This window comes from Pinus tabuliformis, chromosome 4_2, assembly GCF_031772625.1.
Source record: "Pinus tabuliformis cultivar Carrire ecotype Pingquan chromosome 4_2, CPIR1, whole genome shotgun sequence".
NCBI lineage: Eukaryota > Viridiplantae > Streptophyta > Pinopsida > Pinales > Pinaceae > Pinus > Pinus tabuliformis.
Genome location: NC_142304.1, coordinates 1160483578 through 1160506209, shown reverse-complemented (window position 1 = coordinate 1160506209; position 22632 = coordinate 1160483578). Strand labels below are relative to the sequence as shown.

General features: G+C 40.2%; 1 protein-coding gene across 4 annotated transcripts in view; it reads left to right on the top strand.

The window, feature by feature from the left end:
• MLO1 (Seven transmembrane MLO family protein) overlaps positions 1-22632 on the top strand; it is a 344076-nt gene that overhangs the window by 32653 nt on the left and 288791 nt on the right. For all 4 annotated transcript variants that reach the window (XR_016259154.1, XM_089424734.1, XM_089424735.1 and 1 more), the window contains exons 3-4: positions 10266-10323; positions 11171-11406. Coding sequence is in view for 3 of the 4 variants with exons in the window: in XM_089424734.1 (XP_089280860.1) it covers positions 10266-10323; positions 11171-11406 (294 nt within the window). In the remaining variant the exon portion in view is untranslated. The remainder of the gene's footprint in view (positions 1-10265; positions 10324-11170; positions 11407-22632) is intronic.

Genomic DNA, 22632 nt, shown 5'->3' with positions numbered 1-22632 from the left:
CAGTATTTACTTCGTAAATAACTTGTTAAAGAAAAATAACAAGTAGGTAGGAATAAATCAGAAAAAGTGCATGAAGGGTTTCTAAACTAAGTAAACTTAGAAACTTCAGCATGGTATCAGAGCGTGATTGTGGATCACAGGAGGACTAAAAGACATCAGCCGAGTGGAGCAATAGCAACAGAAAACAGCTGTCCCAAGGTGATAGAAGTTGTTTCTAGCAGCGCAAAAGCCAAGAAGTGTGACGCAGAGCCAGCCAGAGCCACGCAGAAGAAGTCGGGAGCTGCGCAGAGCCTCAGAGAGGCCAGCGTTGCCGATGCAGACGCCTAGAGGGCTGACACAGGGCATCCCAGGGCTGACGCAGACCCATCCGAGGTGACGCAGAGCTAGCGTGAGGCAGAGAGGGACTGACGCAGTTCACAGAGAGGTAGTTGCTAAAGTCTAGAAGGCTGCAGAAATATTGCAGAGTGGAGTTGGTGAGGTACTATAGTCAGAATAGTACTAAACAAAGCAGGGCCAAAGGAATTGTTACTGAGGGTTTCTAGTCGAGGAACTTGGATTAGCAGTGCAGTTGCACAAGACGATCAAAGTAGGGGGCATCTTGACAAGTGGAAGAAGGATTTCCAAGAGGGAAATCAGGACTCAGAGGGAGTCCAGAAGAGAACTTCCAGATGGGAAGTAGAGACTTAGAGGAGTCGAACAGAGAACTTCCAGGAGGGAAGTAGAGGAGTGTCATGGCACTACACGGGGTAAGAGACCAGGATAGACTGGATGGAGCATCGAACTTCGCAGTCTAGAAGGCCAAAATCTTATCAGTGATTGATAGGAATCGTGTCAAGAACTTCGCCTTGAAGGTTATAGCTATCCCAGTCGACCCCAATGATAACGACAAGTACGAAGAGGCGATGGCGAGGGTCAAGTGCAGTATCCTTGATGGGGTCAAGGATCATGTGGTACCACATATAGCCGAGAAGGAAACGATAGTTGAGATGTGGGACGCTCTCAAGAACCTGTACCAACATACTTCTGTGCAGAGAAGAATGCTGCTCGAGAATCAGATGAGGTCGTATTAGATGAAGAAGGGTCAATCGATTGACACCTTCCTCGGAGGACTGAATGAGATCCGAGACCAATTGACTGCTATAAGAGTGACACTGGATCAGCAACTCATGGTGAGGACAATGCTGAATGTTGTCTCAGAAGATTGGGAATTTTTTGTCTAGAGTATCCTGGGCAGAGGGACTCTCCCACCTCGGGACGAGATTTGGGCAGCTCTTCGCCAGGAAGAGATTAGACGACAGTCGAAGACAGGTAGCAGCAGCAAAGGGATCAAGGTCAAGCAGGAGGAGGAGGATGTGGCCCTAGCATCTGAGGGAAAGCAGGAGAAGCAGAAGAAGAAAGATCTCTCTAAGATGTGCTTCCACTGTGGGGAGATGGGTCATTATGCGACCCGGTGCCCAAGGAAAAAGAGTAAGGGAGAGTCTTTTGAGACTAAGGCAGCGCCAGCAAGGGCAGAGAAGGAAGTTTTGATAGACGATGACTATGCCATGAGTGCACACGCAACACTTGAGCGGAAGTGGGGAGACATCGAGCTGTAGTCAGGAGGACTACATGTGATGAGGGGCAGGATCCTCGAGGTACCCAACCTCTTGGATTAGACCTTGGTACGGGAGCCCCGAAGAGGAATAGCAGGACTGGATGAGTCGGGTAGAGATGGATGCGAATGGAGTGGCAGAGAAAGCTACAGTGCAGGAGTCCTGAGACAACACAAGGCTAGCAGACTGCAAAAGTGCGAGAGGGACGGGAGTGTTGCACCAGTGCAGAATGGCACAGAGAGGTGTGCAAAAGTGCGAGATGCAGGGAGTTGTTGCAGCAGCGCAGAGGTTAGAGAGGGAACACTTGTCAGAGACAGAGGGAGCTTCAGCATCAGGAGGGTCTGTAGCTTAATAGAGAGGTCAGAGTTGGGAGATCAGTTACTTACTTCTCAGTAACTGAGTTGCAGTGCAAGTGGGCAACACGATGCAATATGATGAGAGGAGGTGCAGTGCGGATGTAGCGCTTGGAGAAAGGACCAGCAGCAGCACAGATGCAGAGGGAGCTGTCGTACGGGTGCAACAGTGCAGAGGATGTTGGGCAGGAAGGCCTAACATCAGCACAGGTACCGATGCTGGATAATCAGAGTAATACTTAGTGAGGAGTATGGCTAGAGCACAATCCTCGCTAAGAGGAAGTGTTGATTTGGGGTAGCATCGGATGTGCTCTAGCCACGAAATTTGGTGTAGAGGTTGGGGCACATGAGATCTCCAATACCTAGAAAGGGTTGGGTAGATTCTAAACAGATCATGAGATATTAAAATAATTAACAATTTTAATGGAGTCCTTAAGTCTAAACTCAGGGAAAATAAAATATTAATGTGTATTAATATGAATCTGTGTTAGAATGGTCCAAAAGACATGGATCAAGCCAGATCTAATCTTAGCTGTTGATTAGGGACTTAATCTCAGTTGTTGAGATGTCAACAGGAAAAATATAAGAGGAGGCTTGAGGGTCACTTGGAGATCACACGAGAGTGATTAGTCATTCTATTCTCTAGAGCGGGTTTGCTAAGCGAGATAGAATCAGTGATCGAGAGAGCAGTTGAGGGGCATTGAGTACATAGAAACAAAGAAGGCAGAGATTGTGCCGGGAGAGTAGCGAATCAACTAAGGAGAGTGATGCAGAGCCAGCAAGGGCTCACGCAGAGGCAGCCAAGTGCTGCGCAGAGCACCAGAGAGGTCAGCGTGTCTGATGTAGAGGCCCAGAAAGCTGGCACAGGGCCTCCTGGGGCTGACGTAGGGCGAACGTGAGACAGAGAGGGGTTGACGCAGTGCAGATTGGGTAGACGCTGTGGTTGCAGAGCAGTTTTGTGTTGAGGAGCTGCCGGAAGGATTTGCCAAGGTTTCAGCCAGGAGATTTCTCTCAAAATGTGAGGCATAGCTGCTAAGGAAATTCTCTGTTGGGTAGGCCAATTTCGGCACCCAGATTGTACTCTGATATTGCTTAATAAGAAAACCCTCAGATAGATGCACCAGTTTTCCCGCATTGGGTTTTTCCGGGAACATTGGTCCAAAAATAATTGTGTCATGTGGTGTGTTTGTTCTTGTTTCTTTTAGTTGCTGATCTGTAATATGTTGAGCATGCACTGGTGTTTATTTTCAGTATTTACTTTGTAAATAACTTGTTAAAGAAAAATAACAAGTAGGTAGGAATAAATTAGAAAAGTGCATGAAGGGTTTCTAAATTAAGTAAACTTAGAAACTTCAACATCTCTCTGCTATAAGAAGAATTTATCAAGGGTTTTTCCCATCTTGGGGTTTTTCCCTGGCTTGAGCCAAATTCTTGTGTTTTCTTGTCTTGGCTTGTCTTCTGCATTTATTGTTTATGTTCTAGCTATAGTTACTGTCAATGTGATTAATGGTTAATGTGATTGCTATTGGAAAATAAGTGCAAATTATCATTGGGCTAATAAAATGACATTGAAGTAATTGTTGCAAGCATAAAACATACCATTGTTATCTAAAAGTAACATTTACTCATTCTGTAATTCTAAAAGTTGGGGTTGAATGAAGATTTTTAGTGATGCTTCCGACAGGAAAAAAATGATTGACAATGTTGATTTTTGGTAGCATCGGATGTGCTCTAGCCATGAAAATTGGTGGAGAGGCTAAGGCCCATGAGATCTCCAAGACCCATAAATCCTTTGGGGAAATTCCACTCGAATTGAGAGATATAAAAATAATTAATATTTTTAATGGGGTTCCTAAGTATAAACTTAGGAAAATTAAAATATTAACGTGTATTAATATAATATGGGTGAGAAAGTTCTAAATGACGAGGATCAAGCCAAATCTAATCTTAGCCGTTGATTAGGGACTTAATCTCGGCCGTTGAATTGTCAACAGGAAAAGTATAAGAGGAGGCTTGAGGGTGAGTTGGAGGTACACCAAGTTGATCAAGAATTCGATTTTCTAGGGTAGGGTTTGATGAGAAATCGAGTTAGTGATCTGTTGCAGCGAGGGGTTGTCCGGCAGAAGGCCGAGAATACATAGCAGAGGGGCAGAGAGAGTGACAAAAAGACAACGCAGAGCCTTGGAAGGCTGAAGCAAAGGCAACCAGGATTGACGCAAAGGCTGAGGAGGTCAGTGCAAAAGACGCAGAGGGCCAAGAGGCTGACAAAGAGGGTCAAGAGATTGATGCAGAGGCAGCAAAGGTTGACGTAGGCAGTGTAGAGGGCTGCAGAGTTGACGCTGGGTTGAAGAGGCAGCGCTGAGGAATTTTCGTGGGGCAGATTGAGAGCTGGTTAGCTGACGCAGAGCTGTAGAGGGTGACACAGTCTCTGGAGGGTGACGCAGTTCCTGAAGGTATCTTGGAGCAACTTTGCTGTCCAACTAAGGAAGCAATCGAAGTCACATTGAAGTTATTCATCCGGTCGCTGATTAGCTAGAATATCTGTCTCCGAAGAAAGGTACTTCTGCCAAGGAAAATCTCAGAAGGGTGAGCCAATTCTGGCACCCTAGTTGTATTCGGAAAATTGCATAATAATAAAACCCTCATATCTGCTGCACTGGTTTTCCCGTGTTGGGTTTTTCTGGGGATGATTGTCCAAAAATAACGGTCTCCCTTGTGTTGTCTCAGCTTGTTTCAGTTGCTGATCTGTATATGTGTGAAGGCTGCATTTGTGTTTATTTCGATATTTATATTGATAAATAACTTGTTAACTGAAAGAACAAGTAGGAGGTAATAAACCAGATAATGTAGTAGGGATTTCTGATGTGTCAGACTTGGAAATTTTCATAGATGACTAGTTGTTGACTTATCGGTAGATTCTAGACTGCAGGTTGTAGATGTTGTACATGATAACATGTCACATAGGATGAAATGCTGAATCAGGAGTGGGGGCCTATGATCATTAAATATGTAGAGTTTATGACTTATAAAACACATTGATGTTATTTTCTTTATAGAAAAGAATTCACTTAGAAACATGACTCATCAACTTTCATGTTTTGACATTTTGGAGAAATAGATTGCTAAAAGAAAAATAAAAAGGAAAATTGAGTTTATTAATATGTAGGATGGATGATTGATAACCCAATTAAGTATACTGGTATGATAAGGTTATATCATAACTTCGTTAGAAAATTGCCCTTATGCATCAGAGAAGAAGTGTTTTACCACGGGACTGACCCAACTTGTTGCAGAAATAGGTGACTTTGGCATAGTGTTGGGAAATGTTTTATGTTGCATGGGGACCTGTCCATGCCTTAGAAACGCACATCCCGGCTGACCTAGTGTTTTGGAGAATTTAGCACTCGAAAACGTTCTGAAATGCATGGGGACAACATTGGGGACTCAGGGACTTTTAAGGAGCCATTCCTACATTTTGGGCAAAATTTAGGGGGCTTATTGGGGACCATCCCCGTGTCACTCGATTTTTCAAGGACTCCTAGATGTCCATCGTGTTGTAGGATTTTGGTTGGGTAAAAAGTTGGCAGAAAATAAAAAAACGCTACTTGTAATGTGAACCCATTTATCTAAGTTGCTAATGAAAGTTGATTATCTTGTTTCATTCTTCATTTCATTTTCACTGAGCATCTCACTTTTTCCTGTGCTTAAAGTCCTTTGGAGCTGCCATTCCTTCTCACCTTTTGTTGGATCCGTCTCACATCTCAGATCTACATGTGCGTCTTGCTTTTAATTCCCTTGAAGGAGCTTTCTAATACTATTTGGAGGTTCAACCATTTAATTGCAGCTGCAACAAACAATATTTTTTTGTATTAAAAACTAAAGTGCATATTTTGGTTTCCAGATTTGTAGCCTTTTGCAGTCCCACATTGCACTTTTCTTTGCTATATGTACTTTTCAGTCTCATTAACATACTATTGTGGTCATTTGCTGGACATTAAAATAATTTAGAAATGATCTTATCTTATCTTTACACCTGAATGCATCTCGGGAGACTTCGTTTTAGATTATACTGTTTACATCAATAATTTTCTAGTGTTATCTAAATTCTTGAAATCAATTGAGTTACATCTACTATCAGTTGTCTCGATGAGCCTCCCCCTTTGCTTATCTTTGCACTTGAATGCATCCTAGAAGACTTGTTTCATAGTTTACTGTTTACATCAGTGATTTTATCCCTTAGCTTATTTGATAGAAGGTGATGTTATGTCATTGTTGTAAATGATAACTGTCTCTTTCATGCTATGTTTATTTTATTCTAATGCTGTATTAAAATAATCTTTATTGAATAAACATGAATCACTTTCTTGACTATGGAAATTTGAGCGTTCACTATTGTGATACAATGGTATTTCATCATTCATCTTCTCTCTCTCTCTCTCTCTCTATATATATATATATAGAGAGAGAGAGAGAGAGAGAGAGAGAGAGAGCCTAAGGGGTTACCTCAACTGGTAGTTGCCAGTGGGACATTTGGCTAGTTCTATGCCATGGGACATTTGGCTAGTTCTATTCCATGGGTGTCTGTTCAAATCCCCCTTGGGTTAGGCACACTACTCTGCACCAACGGGTTTATTACAAATGTCATGCACGATTGTGGGGAAACATTGATTGGGTTTTCCTGTGAGGTTTTCATTTGAAAAACATTTATCTATCTTATTTTTTCCAAGATAACATAGCTTGGGGGAAACCTCCTAGGCATTTCCTCTCATTCCAAGGATGGTACTTAAGGTAAACACTAGATTCTTTATGGCACAAGGGCAGGTCAACTGTTAAATTTCCTTCGAACTTAGCACCTAATAATAAATCTTAGACAAACCCTGGCACGATTTATCAATTTATGCACGGCTGAGTTCTTAACTAAACATGCACAGTGGAAACACGTAGAAATCATCATACACATTGGACACATGATATACCCTGGAAAACCCACAAGGGGAAAAACCGACAAACCTTTTCCTATTAATAACTTGGGTTCTCGTACCAAGGATATTGGCCCATCAGAGGAAAGACATAACTAGTTTGAGCAGCTTCACTGCTACTTTCTAACTGCACCTTGCTCCTTTTCCTCAGGCCCTTTCCCTACCTGCCACATTGGAGTATTACACTCCTCCTCCTGAGGCTAGTGCCGCTGAATGGTCCTTCACCTCTCCCTCAGATCTCTTTTTATAACTTATTAATGACTAAAACCCTAACCCTAGATCTCAATGGGCAAGATTAAATCTTGCCACCTCAAGATCAATGGTCGTGACTTAATCTCTCATTGACATCACTTAAGTGACTCAACTTTATAATAAAGTCTCTTTTAATCATTAAATACAAAAGGTACTTTATAAAATCACTTTACAACCTGCAACTATTTGACTCTTACGTAAGCCTCCACCCATGCTCGGCTTGTCGGGCGTTGTCCCTTTCCTCTGTGGCACGTCACACAACCGACTTCTTGCTGTGCATCCCTGATGATTGTTCTCACTCGGTCAACTCTTCACTACTCTATGTGCTCGACTGACCTTCTGTTGCTGCCTATGCGTATCACAATCTCTTGCGATTCTGTTACAATTCTGGGAACATTGTGACTCGACCTCGATATTTGTTCCCTTTCTCTTGGATGGACTTTAGCATGCCTGCATGCGACCACTTGCGATTTCTTTCCACTGTTGCTGCTGGCCTTTGCAACTAACGACTCCTGCAATTTTCTTGTCTGGTGGCTGTCCACACTTGGTTGACTTGACCCAACACCCTGTTGACAACACAGTTGCGATCCACAACGATTATGCACAACCCCAAACCAGTTCTCTGCCTTGACCTTTAACACTTCTTTGTCGCATGGCTTTGCTGCTGCGAGTAGTTGGCCGACAAGCCTGACGATTGCTAGCGGTGGGCCCAATATTTGCGGATGGGCTAATTTTTCTTACTTTTTCAAAAAGAGATTCGTTATTTATATATTTTTCTTTTCTGAAAATGATTTGCTCAAATTTTATAGGACAATTTTTTTTTCTTACCTTAAAAATCACCAAATTTTTATAAAGATTATATAAAATCATTAGAAGTTTGAATCCCGGTTAAAAGTTTCAAAGAAGATAGCTGATCTAATGTTCCTTACGCTATAGAGATGCATCGGTGGTACCTGTTTTCTCAATAATTTTAAATAGTCGGATATGTTGTGACCTAACCGTTGCGTTTCTATTGTATTTATTTGTTCCTTGGGTTAGGCTATCCATCTCTGTCCTGATGATGAACCACAGTAAGTGGTTCAAAATACGTCAGCCCAGAAAACTATGTGATTTCTTTGAAAGAGATTTTGTATAAATTATGAATCACAGAAGCTTGCATTATGAAATTTGAGTATTTTTACGATAATATCATCAAACATTTTACAAATTGCATATTAGGGACTACTAAAATTTGCCAACGTTTCTAAACTTTAAGATAAATTTCCATCATTGAAATCTTCCCTACCAACGGCTAGTGGGCTCAATCTTGTCAACCACTCGCGGCCCCACCCAATTTTTTATTTTTAAATTACTTGCACCCTGCTCCATATACACAACATGGGTTCCTCGCATTGCCAAACACATGCCAGTCTTGTCCATCTTGACGCCACTGGAAGCCGTGGGTGTCTCGCATCTTTGACTGTTGCATTCGATCCATATCTTGACGTGCCCAAAACCACTCTGAATCAATCATGCTTTGTCATTGTTAGATCCACACCTAATCTGACCAGATCCAACATCTTCACTAGCTCTAATACCATGTTAAATTTCCTTTGAACCTAGCACCTGGCAGTAAATCTCAAACAAACCCTGGCACGCTCTATCAATTTATGCACAACTAAGTTCTTAACTAAACATGCATAACAAAAATAGATAGAAATCATCATACACATTGGACACACGATATACCTTGGACAACACACAAGGGGGAAACCAACAAACTTTGTTCTATTAAGAACTTGGGTTCTCGTACTAGGGATAATGGCCCATCATAGGAAATATACAACCAATTCGAGTTGCCTCACTGCTACTCCCTAATTGCCCCTTGCTCCCTTTCCTCAGGCCCCTATCCAACCTAGCACACTGAAGTATTACACTCCTCCTGAGGTTAGTGCCGTTGAAAGGTGTCTTCACCTCTCCCTCAAATCTCCTTTTATAACTTATTAATGACAAACCATAACCCTAGATCTCAATGGCCAAGATTAAATCTTGCCACCTCAAGGTCAATGGTTGTGACTTAATCTCTCATTGACATCACTTAAGTGACTCAACTTTATAATAAAGTCTCCTTTAATCATTAAATACAAAAGATACTTTATAAAATCACTTTACGAAGTTTACCATCTAGAGAGGCAATCTTCCACATGCTAAGACACCAAGCCATTGTGGAACACCTACCGAGGTACACAATCCAACATCAACAACTCATGAATCAATCATACATAGCTCATCAACAATTGGTTCACTAAGAGCAACATGTCAGAATGTGGGATTTCAACGTAGGTGGGGAGTGTTACAATTTTACTCACATGTATTTGAGCTACACCCAATTGACAAATATCTATCTATATTTATTTAATTTTTTAAGGAAAACCTCACAGAATCCCCCTCTTCTCTAGAATATATGCATGCCCATTAGCAACATGTCTTAGGCAGAGGGTTCAATTGATTGAGCTAACCCTTTGTCTGTTTAAACTTTAAACGGAGACACACACACACTCTATTTTATTGCCATCCTCTGCGACATTTGGGGCTTTGCTCTAGCTCTGTTGAACTCTTTTCGCGCCCCGCTTCTTGAAACTCATGCAACATAGGGTATATTTTATTGATTTCACATATCAAGAGCGAGTATTCCTTATACATGCATTTCCTGCATTCTCTTTTTTGAGCTTTTTATAAGCTCTGTGGCTAGACATTTAGCGGCTAGTATGTAGCCAGGTTTTGGACCCTAGATCCTATTATCTTCTTCTTTTAGCATTGTTATAGGAGATGCCTTGGCACTCCCTCTTTGAAGTTTGTACCAATGTGGATCCGCTTTTTCTTAGTCCCTTTGACCTACTTTTGCGATAATTTTTGTTGGACATGAATAAAATTATCATATAAATTCAAGAGCAAAAATAAATTTTTAAAACATGTTTGAGAATATATCACACCTTGTGCAAATTGAATTATCAGCTTGAAAAGTTTTAGTCTACGTGAGTTGATTAAATAGTTAAAATTCAAGCATAGAGGTTAAGTATTTATTTTGTTTTAATGGATTTCTTTTGCAGACCTTGCGGAAGAGGAACCAAAAGCCATTGTATGAAGCTTTAGAGAAGTTAAAAGAAGGTACATGTCTTTGCATTGTTTCTCCCTTAACAATGGAAAAATAAAGGTTGTACACAGTATGCAGTTTATTTGATTTCATCATAGCACTAATGAAATCAACTAGCAGCATGGACATAAAATGCCAATCTGAAAATGCCATTCATGCCATATTTATGCGACTCAAATAGAGGCTTGAGGAAGGAAAAATTCAATTCGGTTGAATTTACTTTCTTTATTGATCAATTACTTAGGCTCTTGCTCTTTTGTGACAAGCTTATCTCTTTTCACAAAGAATTGGCTGTATCAATTTGAGATAGGATAATAAATTTATTTCTTTCTATATTGAGAGCTTCACCTGTACCGAACCCTCCGATGCACCCATCACAAATTTTGAAAATGTAATGCAAGTTGCTCTAACAGCCCTGTAATCATTGTTGCAAGAGAATTTTATTTCTGGATGAAATTTTAAGGAGATTATATTATTTGACTAATTAACTTGGAAATAAGTTTAGCAGTTAACTTCCTTTACTAGATTCGTTCTGATAAAATATACACATTTTATAATTCATTTTTAGCAAGAATTAATAGTTAGCCTGGAAATATCTAGTGGATTTAAAAGGACCAACTTGTCAAACCTGCTTGGACTATTTAAAATAGAAGATAAATGTGTATTGAATAATTCGATTGAGAGTTCTTGTGTTTGAATGTTTCATAGCAACTTCCATTCTAGAGGTAAAGATATCACATGTTCAATCTTCGTGTTTAAACTCTCTACTGTGTTTCTGTTAAAATTTTGATTTTGTGCTTCTTCTAAAAGCATTTGATTTAATTCTCCAAACCTGAGACTGGTACTATTCTGTGTGTGCAGAGTTGATGCTTCTGGGGTTTATCTCCCTATTGCTTACCGTTTTTCAAGGGACAATCAATCGCTTTTGCATACCAAAAAGATTTACAAATCACATGTTACCTTGTAAGAGGCCTGAAAGTGATGAAGGCCCTTCTTCAGAGGCTATGATGCATTCTAGAGAATTAATACCATTTCTTGGATCCAATACTAGACGGCTATTATCATCCGGGGGTTCTGAAGGAAGCCACTGTAAGGAGGTAAAAGATTTTCTGTACAGTCACTGTAAATTTGAGCATAAAAGACCCATAGATGAGAGAAAAAACCATATGATATGGAACAATGAATGTTGCATGCTATACAGCAAAACAAATGAATAGTTTAACTCACCTCTTTGCTGTAATATTACATCAATTACTTAGTATTATGTTCATTCACATTCATCACCACATGAACAAAAGCAGATATCAAAAGTACATAAACTCTCAAAGCTTGGTATTCATTATAGAGTTCTCTTTCTCACATTAGAATTGCTAATCAATACTTACCTGCCGTACAAAAATTAACAAAAATTTAACAAAACAGGACTCTTTTTAATTTATTTTTTGTTGTTGTTGTAAAAATATGTCTTATATTCATGTACAAATATTGACAAATGAAGATCAAAGGCAGAAGGGTATATACAGTGGAAAATTATATCCTCTTCCTCAGTGCTGCTAGAACAGATATAAAAAGTGAATAAGCTATCACATTTAAATTTTAGCATCTCTAATGAACAGATATATTTTTTGCCAACAATTGCATACATACCTCTTCGTGCCAGTGGCAACAAAAATATTGAAAAGAACTGATGTCATTAGCAAAAACATGCTTGCATCTTAACTGCAAGAGTGTGCATTTTCCTAGGAATAAATCTTTCACGCAGGTTGAAACTAGGACACTAATCTCAAGTCCAGGAATAGATCTAGGGTTTATGTTTATTGCATTTAAGGCCCTGTTGCAGACATGTCCAAATTCATTGTACCTCATAATCTATGAATGAGAAGATGGATATTGATTATATTCAATTCAGTTTTTTAGAGCAGGGACCAGTGGGTCAAAGGTAGAGATTGAAGCTTTGTGTGTATTCCTGGTTTCAAGAGCAATAAACAATGATGTGAATTGAGTCTCAGATCTGTGTACTTGCTGCTATTTTAGATTGCAGTTCTGATACAAAATTCAGTTACCTATTTTCCTAAGCAGGAGGTTAGAAATCAGACTAGTACTGTTGCCATGTGCTGAAAATTCTTAACATGGTATTAGGGTGGTGTATCTGAAAATTTCTAAAATTCCATGTATGGAGAGATCAGTCTTGGAGGAAAGAGAGCCATTGGAGGGTTTCAGAAGGTAGTATATCCTAGCTTCAGTGGCTGAAGTAGATTTGTGCCAGTGATTGGCATGTGGATCTGAGAAGGGTTATAGGGTGTGAAATCATAATTGATCGAATGAGTGGAGCAGTGAAGTTATAGTAATGGTCATTCCTAATATGTGAGAGTCATATTTTAGAAGGTGCCTCTAACTTTGTGCCATGAAGTGCAGATTGCATGTTGAAATAGTAGCGTGGAAGGTCTTCTCTGGCTCGTGCCTTAACCAGAAAAACCACGAGTTTGTCTTTCCTTGACCATGGAGCGAGTTGATGGAGATGGTGAATTCATGCGTAGTGTTGGAGGATCAGTTACATGGAACCTTCTTCAGTTTGACTACATGTTCAAGTGGCAGTTCTGAGTGCAGATAGATTGAGTTGGAGCTTCAGTCATTGACTGAAGTAAGGATGGGTGGTGACTCCAGTTATGATTGGAGAGAGAACGAGTTCGAACTCAGTTAAGTTGTCAGCAACACTACTTCTAAATTTGTACTTCACAATTTTTGCATGGATCAAATCAATAAAGGAAGGATGAAGGCACAGAGATTGTTCATTGTTGAGTGCTGTTAAAGAGTGCAACTAGGGGTTAATTCCCCTTGTTAGAATACTGTTATGAATAATATATATACATATATATATATATAAATTATAAAAATCATAAATAATTAACTAATAATTAGTGTTGAAGAGTCATGTCTCCAAGGACATGACCATTCGTGAATGGGTACCTACCTAGGTATATAATTGGGACCCTCAGTTGTAATCAAATTATCTCATATCTTCTTGTATGTATTGTTGATGTTCTATCTACAATCACTGTCAATGATGATAAGACATTGAAGTAATTGTTGCAAGCATAGAACATACCATAAAAATTAACATGGTATCAAAGCTTTGGTGGAAAAAGGCCTCAACGGAGTGTTAAATTTTTTGGGGTTGTTACAATCTTACAACATATTTAAATTTTAGTCTTACGGTTACCTAAAGAATGCAAAAAATTCCATAAATTATGGTAGGTAGTAATTCCATGTAAATATGTCTAAATACTAAAATATAAAGAGTGCAAAGAATGTGAAAATTTCTGAATCCAACAAATCAGAAATCCTACTGCAGTAAACTGATTTGCATTACTTACTTGCGTTCTTCATTTTAACAAGTTATTTTCAGAATTATTAAGAAAATATTAATGCAAATACACTGCAGCCTACACCAATATACAGATCAAGTACTGAAAAATAAATGAGACAACCACACAAAGGACACACTTATTTTTGGACTAAACGTTCCCAGAAAAACCCAGTGTGGGAAAACCGGAGCAACAAATATGCAAGTTTTATTATTATGCAGATTTCTGAATACAACTAGGGTGCCAAATCCGGTTCACCAAACAGAGAATAAACCCGGCAGAAGTACCTCTATCCGGAGATAAGTATTTTTGCAGGTTCAACAACTGGATGAACAAACCCCATAGGTGACTAGGCTGTCCCCAGTGTTGTGCAACGATGGCTGCTCCTAGTTCTGTGCTAGGACTGTGTCACCTCCTCTAGGAGTTGCGTCACCTTCTCGGTGAGCCTTCCTGGCTCAGAAATCGATCTACTGAATTGATGCAGAATCTGCTTCACAGAAACCCCATCGTTGCCTCTGCGTGACTGCGTCAGCCCTCCAGCCTTTGCGTCACCCTCCTAGAGCTGCGTTGTCTCTCACTACTGCTGCGTTACCTCTTTGTTATGTATTCTCGACCTTGGACGAAAGTCCTGCTGCCGAACTGCCCCTCTCTGCACTAGAAGCTTATTCTGAAATTCTCAGCAAACCACGCCCCATAATTTTGATCTAGCTCAGGTGCTGCTCTCCTTGTGTGTGTTCTCCAACTGTCCCCAAGCCTTCCTTTATACTTTTCTTGTTGAGAAATCAACAACCGTGATCTAATCTCTAATCAACGGCTAAGATTAAACTAGACTTGATCCTCGTCACTTAGAAGCTTCTCACCCATATTTACATTAATTCACTTTAATTATTTTAATTTCCTAAGTTTTAACTTAGACACCATTAAAAATAATTAATTATTTGAATAACATGCACTCCGGGTGGAATTTCTCCAAATAATTTATGGGTCTTGGGGATCCCATGTGTTCTAGCCCCTCCACAAAATTTCAGAGCTAGAGCACATCCGATGCTACCCAAAAATCAACACTCCCTCGTATCAAGGAATGTGCTCTAGCAATACTTCCCAGTAGAAGTATCACACTGATCCACGACATTGGTCCTCTGCAATGCTAATGCTTGGCCTACTGCTCTTCATCCACTGCGCTGTTGCAATCTATACTATTGCCCATGACACTGCCACTGTCACTGCTGCATCTGTACTGCAACTCCCTCTCAATATGCTACATCATGCTGCCGATAACACTGCCACTGCTAACTGTTGTACTGCAACTCAGTTGCTGAGAAGTAAGCAATTGGAAAAGCCACCCAAAAGCGGACATGTTGGTCACTCTGGATGCCCCTTGACGCTGAAGCTACCTCTGTTGCTACTCTGTCCTAACCCTCTGATGCTACTGCGATGTTGTTGTATCTGCTCTTGTGCCTTTCGCACTGTTGCAACACTCTATTGCGCTGCTTCAGACTTTGGGCACTCTAGCTCTGCCAATGTTGCTCCATCATCCCTCGCACCAACTGATTCCCGTCATTCTGCTACAATCATTAAGGGCTCACATCACTGTGCCCAATTGCTCATATTGCTACAACCATCCGACACTGCTATCAAACAATGGCATAAGCCAAGGTGCCTCAGATCATCCCTATGACCTACAACCAATGCTCTCAAGCTCTGCCCACGAAGAGCTACCAACATATGCCGTTTCACTGTTGGTCACTGCTCACACACTACTATCCATCTTCACTTCAATCTTCTGTACAAAAAAATGATATTGCTCTCAAGGACCTGCTACCCTGTAAGGTCACGATTATGTCATCACTACAAGGCTTCTAGTACAAATCCATAGGTCATCACAGTCATAGATCTAAGTCAAAGTTAAAGTGTCAACTTACAATCATACCAGTTCTATTGATACAGTCAACCATATGTCACTGCTAAGTCAACTGTGTATCTGGTCTATGTCATGTTAATATGTTAGATGTTGAGTCAAGTCTATCATATCTATTAGTCAATTCAAAGGGCAAGTCAATATGTCATATAGGTTTAATAGGATATGTCAATAATTCTGTCTAGCTGTTGTAACTTGTACAAACATAAGATCAATGCATGAAGTCAAGGTCAACATGTCAATATATTAATCATGTCATTTGTGAAAATTTCAGCTATTGCAGCAACTTGAAATTATTCTTCTAATTGTAAATTTAATTATGCAGTTTATTTGCTACAACAAACAATGAATAAAATCACAACTGCAATTTTCACCATAAAAATGCTGCGGAAAATAAAATGCTGGAAACTGAAAAATCCTAACACACTCATAATATTTTTGACACTGTTATTTTTGGACAATTGTCCTTGGAAAAACCCAATGCGGGAAAACCGGTGCAACACATGAGGGTTTTATTGTTATTCTTCAGCAAAAAATCTAAGTACAATAATTTGGATGTCAAACTGACAATCCAATATGAGAGAATCACTAGAAAAATTCTTATGAGGATATTTCCTCACCCCACAGCTGATTTCAGCTCCTGAAACTGGCCCCTCTACAGTTCACAATTCCTTCTGCGTCAGCCTTTGTGTAGTTCTTGCACAAGCCTTGCTGCTTTTGCCTTTGGAAGCTCTTGGAATCTACGGCTCTGCTTCTTTCTGGCTCTGGAACTAATTCACTGGTCCTCCTGATCAAAATCTCGGCCACCAATTACTGAATTGACTGATCCTCCAACTAGATCGAACTGCTCTGTTGTTGCTGCCTGCACAACCTTTGCACAGTCCCTCTAGGCAAGCTTGCACTTCCTCTCACTGCCTCTTCCGGAACTAGAAGACTTCCTTTAGAAATGATGCTAACCTCCTCTACCACCTGCTACTCACCCTTTGGCTCAATCTCCTCTGTTAGATCTCTGCTATCGAGAAAATCGAACTGCCTTGGCAACTGAGTATCTGTGCTGGTGCATTTTCCATCTACCCATCAATCTCCTCTTATAATCTCTAGTTGGGACTCCAACGACCAAGATTAAAACATAATAAATGGTTGAGATCATATCTGGATCGATCCATGTGACTTTCTAGATGATTCACACCTTATCTCAATTAATTATGATTAATTAACCCCTGTTCCTAAGTTTAGACTTAGGAAATAATTAAAAATAGGATAATACTTTAATTGAGACACTTCTAGGTGGAATTTCCATAAACAATTTCTGGGTTTTGGAGATCTCATGTGTTTTATCCTCTCCACAAAGTTTTGAGACTAGAACACCTCCGATGCTACAAAAACTAACACTCCCTCTTAGCGAGGAAGGTTTTCTCTCTAGTGTTGCACTCTCTGTCACAACACTGTCTCTGTACCACCCTCTGTCATGCTGTTGATGTCTGGCAACTGCCCACCAACCACTGCACAACTTTGATGCCGTATTTGTGTTGCTACTGACACTGCTATACTGCTGCCAACCTTGCATCTGCATTGCAACTCCCTTTCATCTGTTGCTACTGCAACTGCAACAACTGCAACTAAGAAGCATCTGAAATATTTTGCCCCTGCTACTGAAATAGGGTCTCCACCATACCCATCTGTTCTCTGAAATAGACAAACTTAGTTCTTAGGGATTTTGTGAGTATGTTTGCAACCTTCTCATTTGTGGCAACATACTATAGCTGGATTGCTCCACGCTGCACACAATATCTGATGAAATGGCACAAAATATCTATGTGTTTTGACCGGTCATGAAACGCTGGATTCTCAGAGAGCTTGATGCAACTCTGATTATCACAATAGACTGGTTGTTTCCATCCTTTGCCTGAACATGCTTACTAGCAACTTCCAGAGCCATAGAACTCCACACGTAGTTGTGTTCCCTGCCATATACTCTGCTTTTGCAGAGGTCAGTGCTACTGACTTCTGCTTCCTACTGCATCAAGAGACCATCCCTGATCCAACGTTGAAGTAATACCCAGAAGTACTTTTCTTGTCCACTGAACTGCCTGCCCAATCTACATCTGTGAACCCACATAGTCTGACGTCATCTCTTCGGGTATATTTCAACCCATACTCGATTGTGCCATGTACATACCTCAAAATGTGCCTCGCTGTTGTCCAATGTACCCTCTTTTGTTCCACCATAAACTGACCTTGGGTATTGACTGCGAAGCAGATATCTGGCCTAGTGTTGACCTGATACATGAGAAAACCGATGAGCTGTCTATACAAGGTGGGGTCAACATCCTTATCGTCTGACGAATCTATCTTCTTGTAGTTGGTGATCATGGGCATAGACTTGGTTCTACAATCCTGCATTCTGAATCTCTTCAGAATATCTGTAGCATATCTTCCTTGACCAAGGAAGATTTCCCCATCCTTCTGCCACACTTCTAATCTTAGGAAATAGTGCATCAACCCCAAGTCCTTCATATCAAACTCTGCTGCAAGGTTCCTCTTGCAGTCCTGTATGAGCCCTGATGACCCTGTTAGGAAGAGATCATCCACATAGCTCATCCTCTACCGTCAAATAATAAAGGTTGGGATCTCCGTCACTCTTGACGAATCCCATTTGCTACAAGTAGGTATAAATCTGACCATACCATGCCTTGGGAGCCTGCTTGAGCCCATATAGATCTTTCTTCAGCTTGCACACATGAGTGTGCCTCTCATGAGTCTCGAAGCCCTCTCGCTATTCTATTTACACTTCCTCCTCTATCACCCCATTCAAGAATATTGTCTTGACGTACATCTGGTGAATCTACCATCCCATCTGAGCTGTTAGGGATATAACTGACCAGATAGAGTTGTATCTGGCAACTGGGGCGAATGTCTCCTCATAATCTATTCCTTCTTTATGCGCATACCCTTTTGCCACGAATCTAGCCTTGTACTTCTTCATGCTACCGACTGCAACGTATTTGATCTTGTAGATCCTAATTGACCTACCCTTATTCCTTGGCACCACTTCCCAAACATCATTTGTCATGATAGAGCTGTATTCTTCCACCATGGCATCTACCCATACCTGATGCTGTTCGACTTCATAAAAAATGGGAGGTTCTGCCACTTGAGCCACCAAAGCTTGGTACCTATCAGGCTGTCTGCACTCTCTCTTGTTCGTCCTAGGAGTTCCAATAAATTCCTCTGCATCTCTCAATGTCTGACAAACCTCTCTACTGGCTCGACCACTAGTGGTGGGAGGTTCGACCAACTGCTCCTCATCCTGCCTTTGCTGCTCCATCTGATGTGAACTCACTGGATCTCCTGTACCTGAAGAAATGCTGGTACTAGTCACTGTACTAGATCTCTGTGACTAGTGTTACTTGGGAGCGGGAGCGAAAGTGGGGAGTGGGAGCGACATTTTCAGAAGCTCCTGGGTTGGGAGCGAATCCCGGAGCGTTTTTTATATAATATCTCTATATATATATATATATATATATATATATATATGATACATATATGTCAACAAAAACATGTAGAATAATGAATTAGATATAAAAAACATAAAAAAACATAGATTGAACCATATAACAACAATAATCTAGAAGTTATAATTTTCATCAACCATGTCCACAAGTTAGTAACATAGTAACGTACAACATATTGAGTCTCATGATTCATCAATCTTAAAGTTTCAAGCTTTCAAAATTCAATATATGACATTTATCATCATTGATCACCAAAGTTGTACTTGTAAGCTAAGTGTAACCATTACAACAAATGATATCTAACGTGAAATGAAATGTTATAAAATGAAATGAAATGAAACAACTTTCAACTTTCATGAAGCATCATATTCATAATTCATTACTAATGAGTTATAATTGCCAACTTCAAACTTAAATTGTCATATATTGTTTAAAAAAATATCATAATAAATATGAAAGAGTCAATAAACTACTAGAAACTAGAAAAGAGAAGTAAATCTATTATCTATTTCTTATGCTTGGGCCTCTTGCCACCACGAGAAATGTCTAATTTTTTAGTCTTGTTGGAATATCAACATCTTTGTCATTAATATCACCCTCTAAGCATTAATATCCAGAGGTATCTTTGTCATTACCTCTGTATCTGTATAGGGATCTTTGTCATTAATATCACCCTCTAAGCATTAACATAAGATAGAAAAAGCATAGCATGCCAAGTCAAGATTTTGCTTGAGTGATGCGTACATTTTTAGGAGGGTCATGATAGAGGAGTTTGACAACCAATGTCACTAACATCAAGGTACATAGAGGGATTGGTGCTCTTGATTAAATACGAGTTCCATACCCTAATACATGACAAAATTCAATGGAAACATTGCAATCCCCCAATCTTGAAATCCTGAAAAATTGATAAGTTTGTTGGATTTTGAATGAAATCTAAAATTCTACTTTCTGCATATGAAATCCAATGAGGCCGGAACCACTCTCAAACATCCTGAGTCATTTCATGGTAATGTTAAAAATTTAAGTAAAAGGATGAAAATGAAGATTAAGGAGAATGTCACTTTTACTTTAAGAATTTAACATTATCATGCATAGCATATCAATACTAGGGACATAGACTTGATCATTAAGCTGCCCCACTCAAAAATTATTTGTTTCTTTCAAAACAAATTGCATTTCGAACATTACTACAAAAGAAAAAATTGCAAAAAAGCAAAACGCTCCCTGCCTTTTTTTTTACGGAGCGCGCTACCGAAATCGCTCCCTTTTCGGGAGCGATTTCAGGAATGCGCTCCCGAGTCGCTCCCGCTCGGAGCGCGGATTGGGAGCGGGATCGAGGGGGGGAGCGCTCCCCCGCAACACTATCTGTGACTGTCCTACTGGCAGTCCCACTGGCTGTCCCTGCTGCTGGACCAATGGAGCTTCTGCTGGATGATTTGATCACCTACAGACATCTCACGAGATCTCTTGAAAGCTCGGTCCTCCATGAACTTTACGTCCCATCTTAATAAAATCTTCCTATTGCTAGGAATGTAGACCCTGTATGCATTTGAGGTTTTTCTATATCCAACAAGAAACCCCTTCTTTGCAGTCTGATCCGATTTGGTGTGCTTCTCATCTGGCACATGACAATAAGCAATGCTGTCGAAGATCTTGAAGTGACTAACTTTTGGCTTCTTCTCTGTGAAGACTCCTTCTGGCATTTTCTTCCCCAGTGCTCTATGAGGAGTGTTGTTCTGAATATACACTGCTGTGTTACATGCCTTTGCTCGTAGGAACCTAGGCAAATCTTGGTCATATAACATCGCTTTTGCAGCCCCGACTATAGTTCTGTTTTTCTACTCTACTTCTCCATTATGTTGTGGATTGTATGGAGTTGTCCACTCTCTTCTGATGCATTCCTTCACGCAAAAATCTGTGAAGTCTTTATCAACATACTCCCCACCATTATCTGAGTGAAGCACCTTGATCATTTTCCTTGTTACATTCTCCACGAGAGCTTTAAACTCCTTGAAACGATCGAAGACCTCATCCTTGGTCTTCAAGAAGTAGATCCAGATTTTCTTGGATTGGTCATCAATAAAGGTGATGTAATATTTGGTCCCACTGAGAGCTCTAATGGACATTAGGCCACAAATATCTAAGTGTATAAGTCCTAACACGCCTTTTGCTCTGCTGTCACTTCTTGGGAATGCTGCCTTAGCATATTTCCTAAGCAGGTACCCTATGCACACATCATCGTGTACTGTGCCAAGTTCTGGAACCCTTGTTACTGTTTCTTTAAGCATCTTGAGTGCTCCATGATGTAAATGTCCCATTCTTCTATGACATAGCTCATTCAGTTCCTTCCCACTGCTACTGTCACTGTGTATTAGTGCCATTGGAGAATCGAGCTGCAACTTGTATAACCTGTTGCTTCGAACTCCAATCTGTGTTACCCTCTTCCAGCTTGGGTGTTTGACAAACACCTTTTTCCCTACGAAATGGACATCATATCCCTTATCTTGTAGCTGGGATACTGAAATCAGGTTCATACCCAATCTTGTAGCTGGGATACTGAAATCAGGTTCATTCCCAATCCTAGCACATGCAGTACATTTGTAGCACTAATACTTGCTCCTGACTCACTCTGAAAATCGATGGTATCTCTCCCTACTGGAGTACATTTCGTTTTGTTTCCCATCTTAATTTGGAAATCCATCTGCTCGTCATTGTAGCTAGAGAAATATTCTCTAACCCCTACCATACGCCCTGTGGAGTTGAGCCTGATAGGCAAGCAAATTCGTCCTCCAACCTAGAAGACAAGTCTGAAGCTCCCTTAATATCAAATCAATCCATCGCCATACTGGAGAATTATTGAGTGTGCTATTTCTCTTCCACCCAACATAGATTCTGCTCTAGCAATCTGTTGCAAAACCCTGTGTCTAACCAAAGAATCTGCTCAGCGAATATCTGAGCTACTGTTGCTCTCTCTGCTTGCTGGATTTACTCAATCTAGAAAGTCAAATTTTTCTGCCACTCTGCATAAAAAATCGAACTTTCCTTAAGCAACTCGACCTGCCTTGCTAGGCATTGCGCAACACCAAAAAATTTCGACCTGTTGCTCCCTCTGAACAACAGAATTTTCTTCTTCTGCGTCTGCGCTTCTCGGCTGATCAATCATGCTCTGTACCATGTGAAAATTTAAGCTATTGAAGCAACTGGAAATTATTCTTCTAACTGTAAATTTAATTATGCAATTTATTTATTACGACAAACAATGAATAAAATCATAACTACAATTTTCACCATAAAAATGATGCGGAAAATAAAACATTGGAAACTGAGAAATTATAGCACACAAAATTTTTGACAAGGTTATTTTGGACAATTGTCCCCAAAAAAACCCTATGCGGGAAAACTGGTGCAACAGATGAGGGTTTTATTATTATTCTTCAACAAAAAATCCGAGTACAATAATTTGGATGTCAAACTGACAATCCAATCTGAGAGAATCACTGGAAAAATTCTTGTGAGGATTTT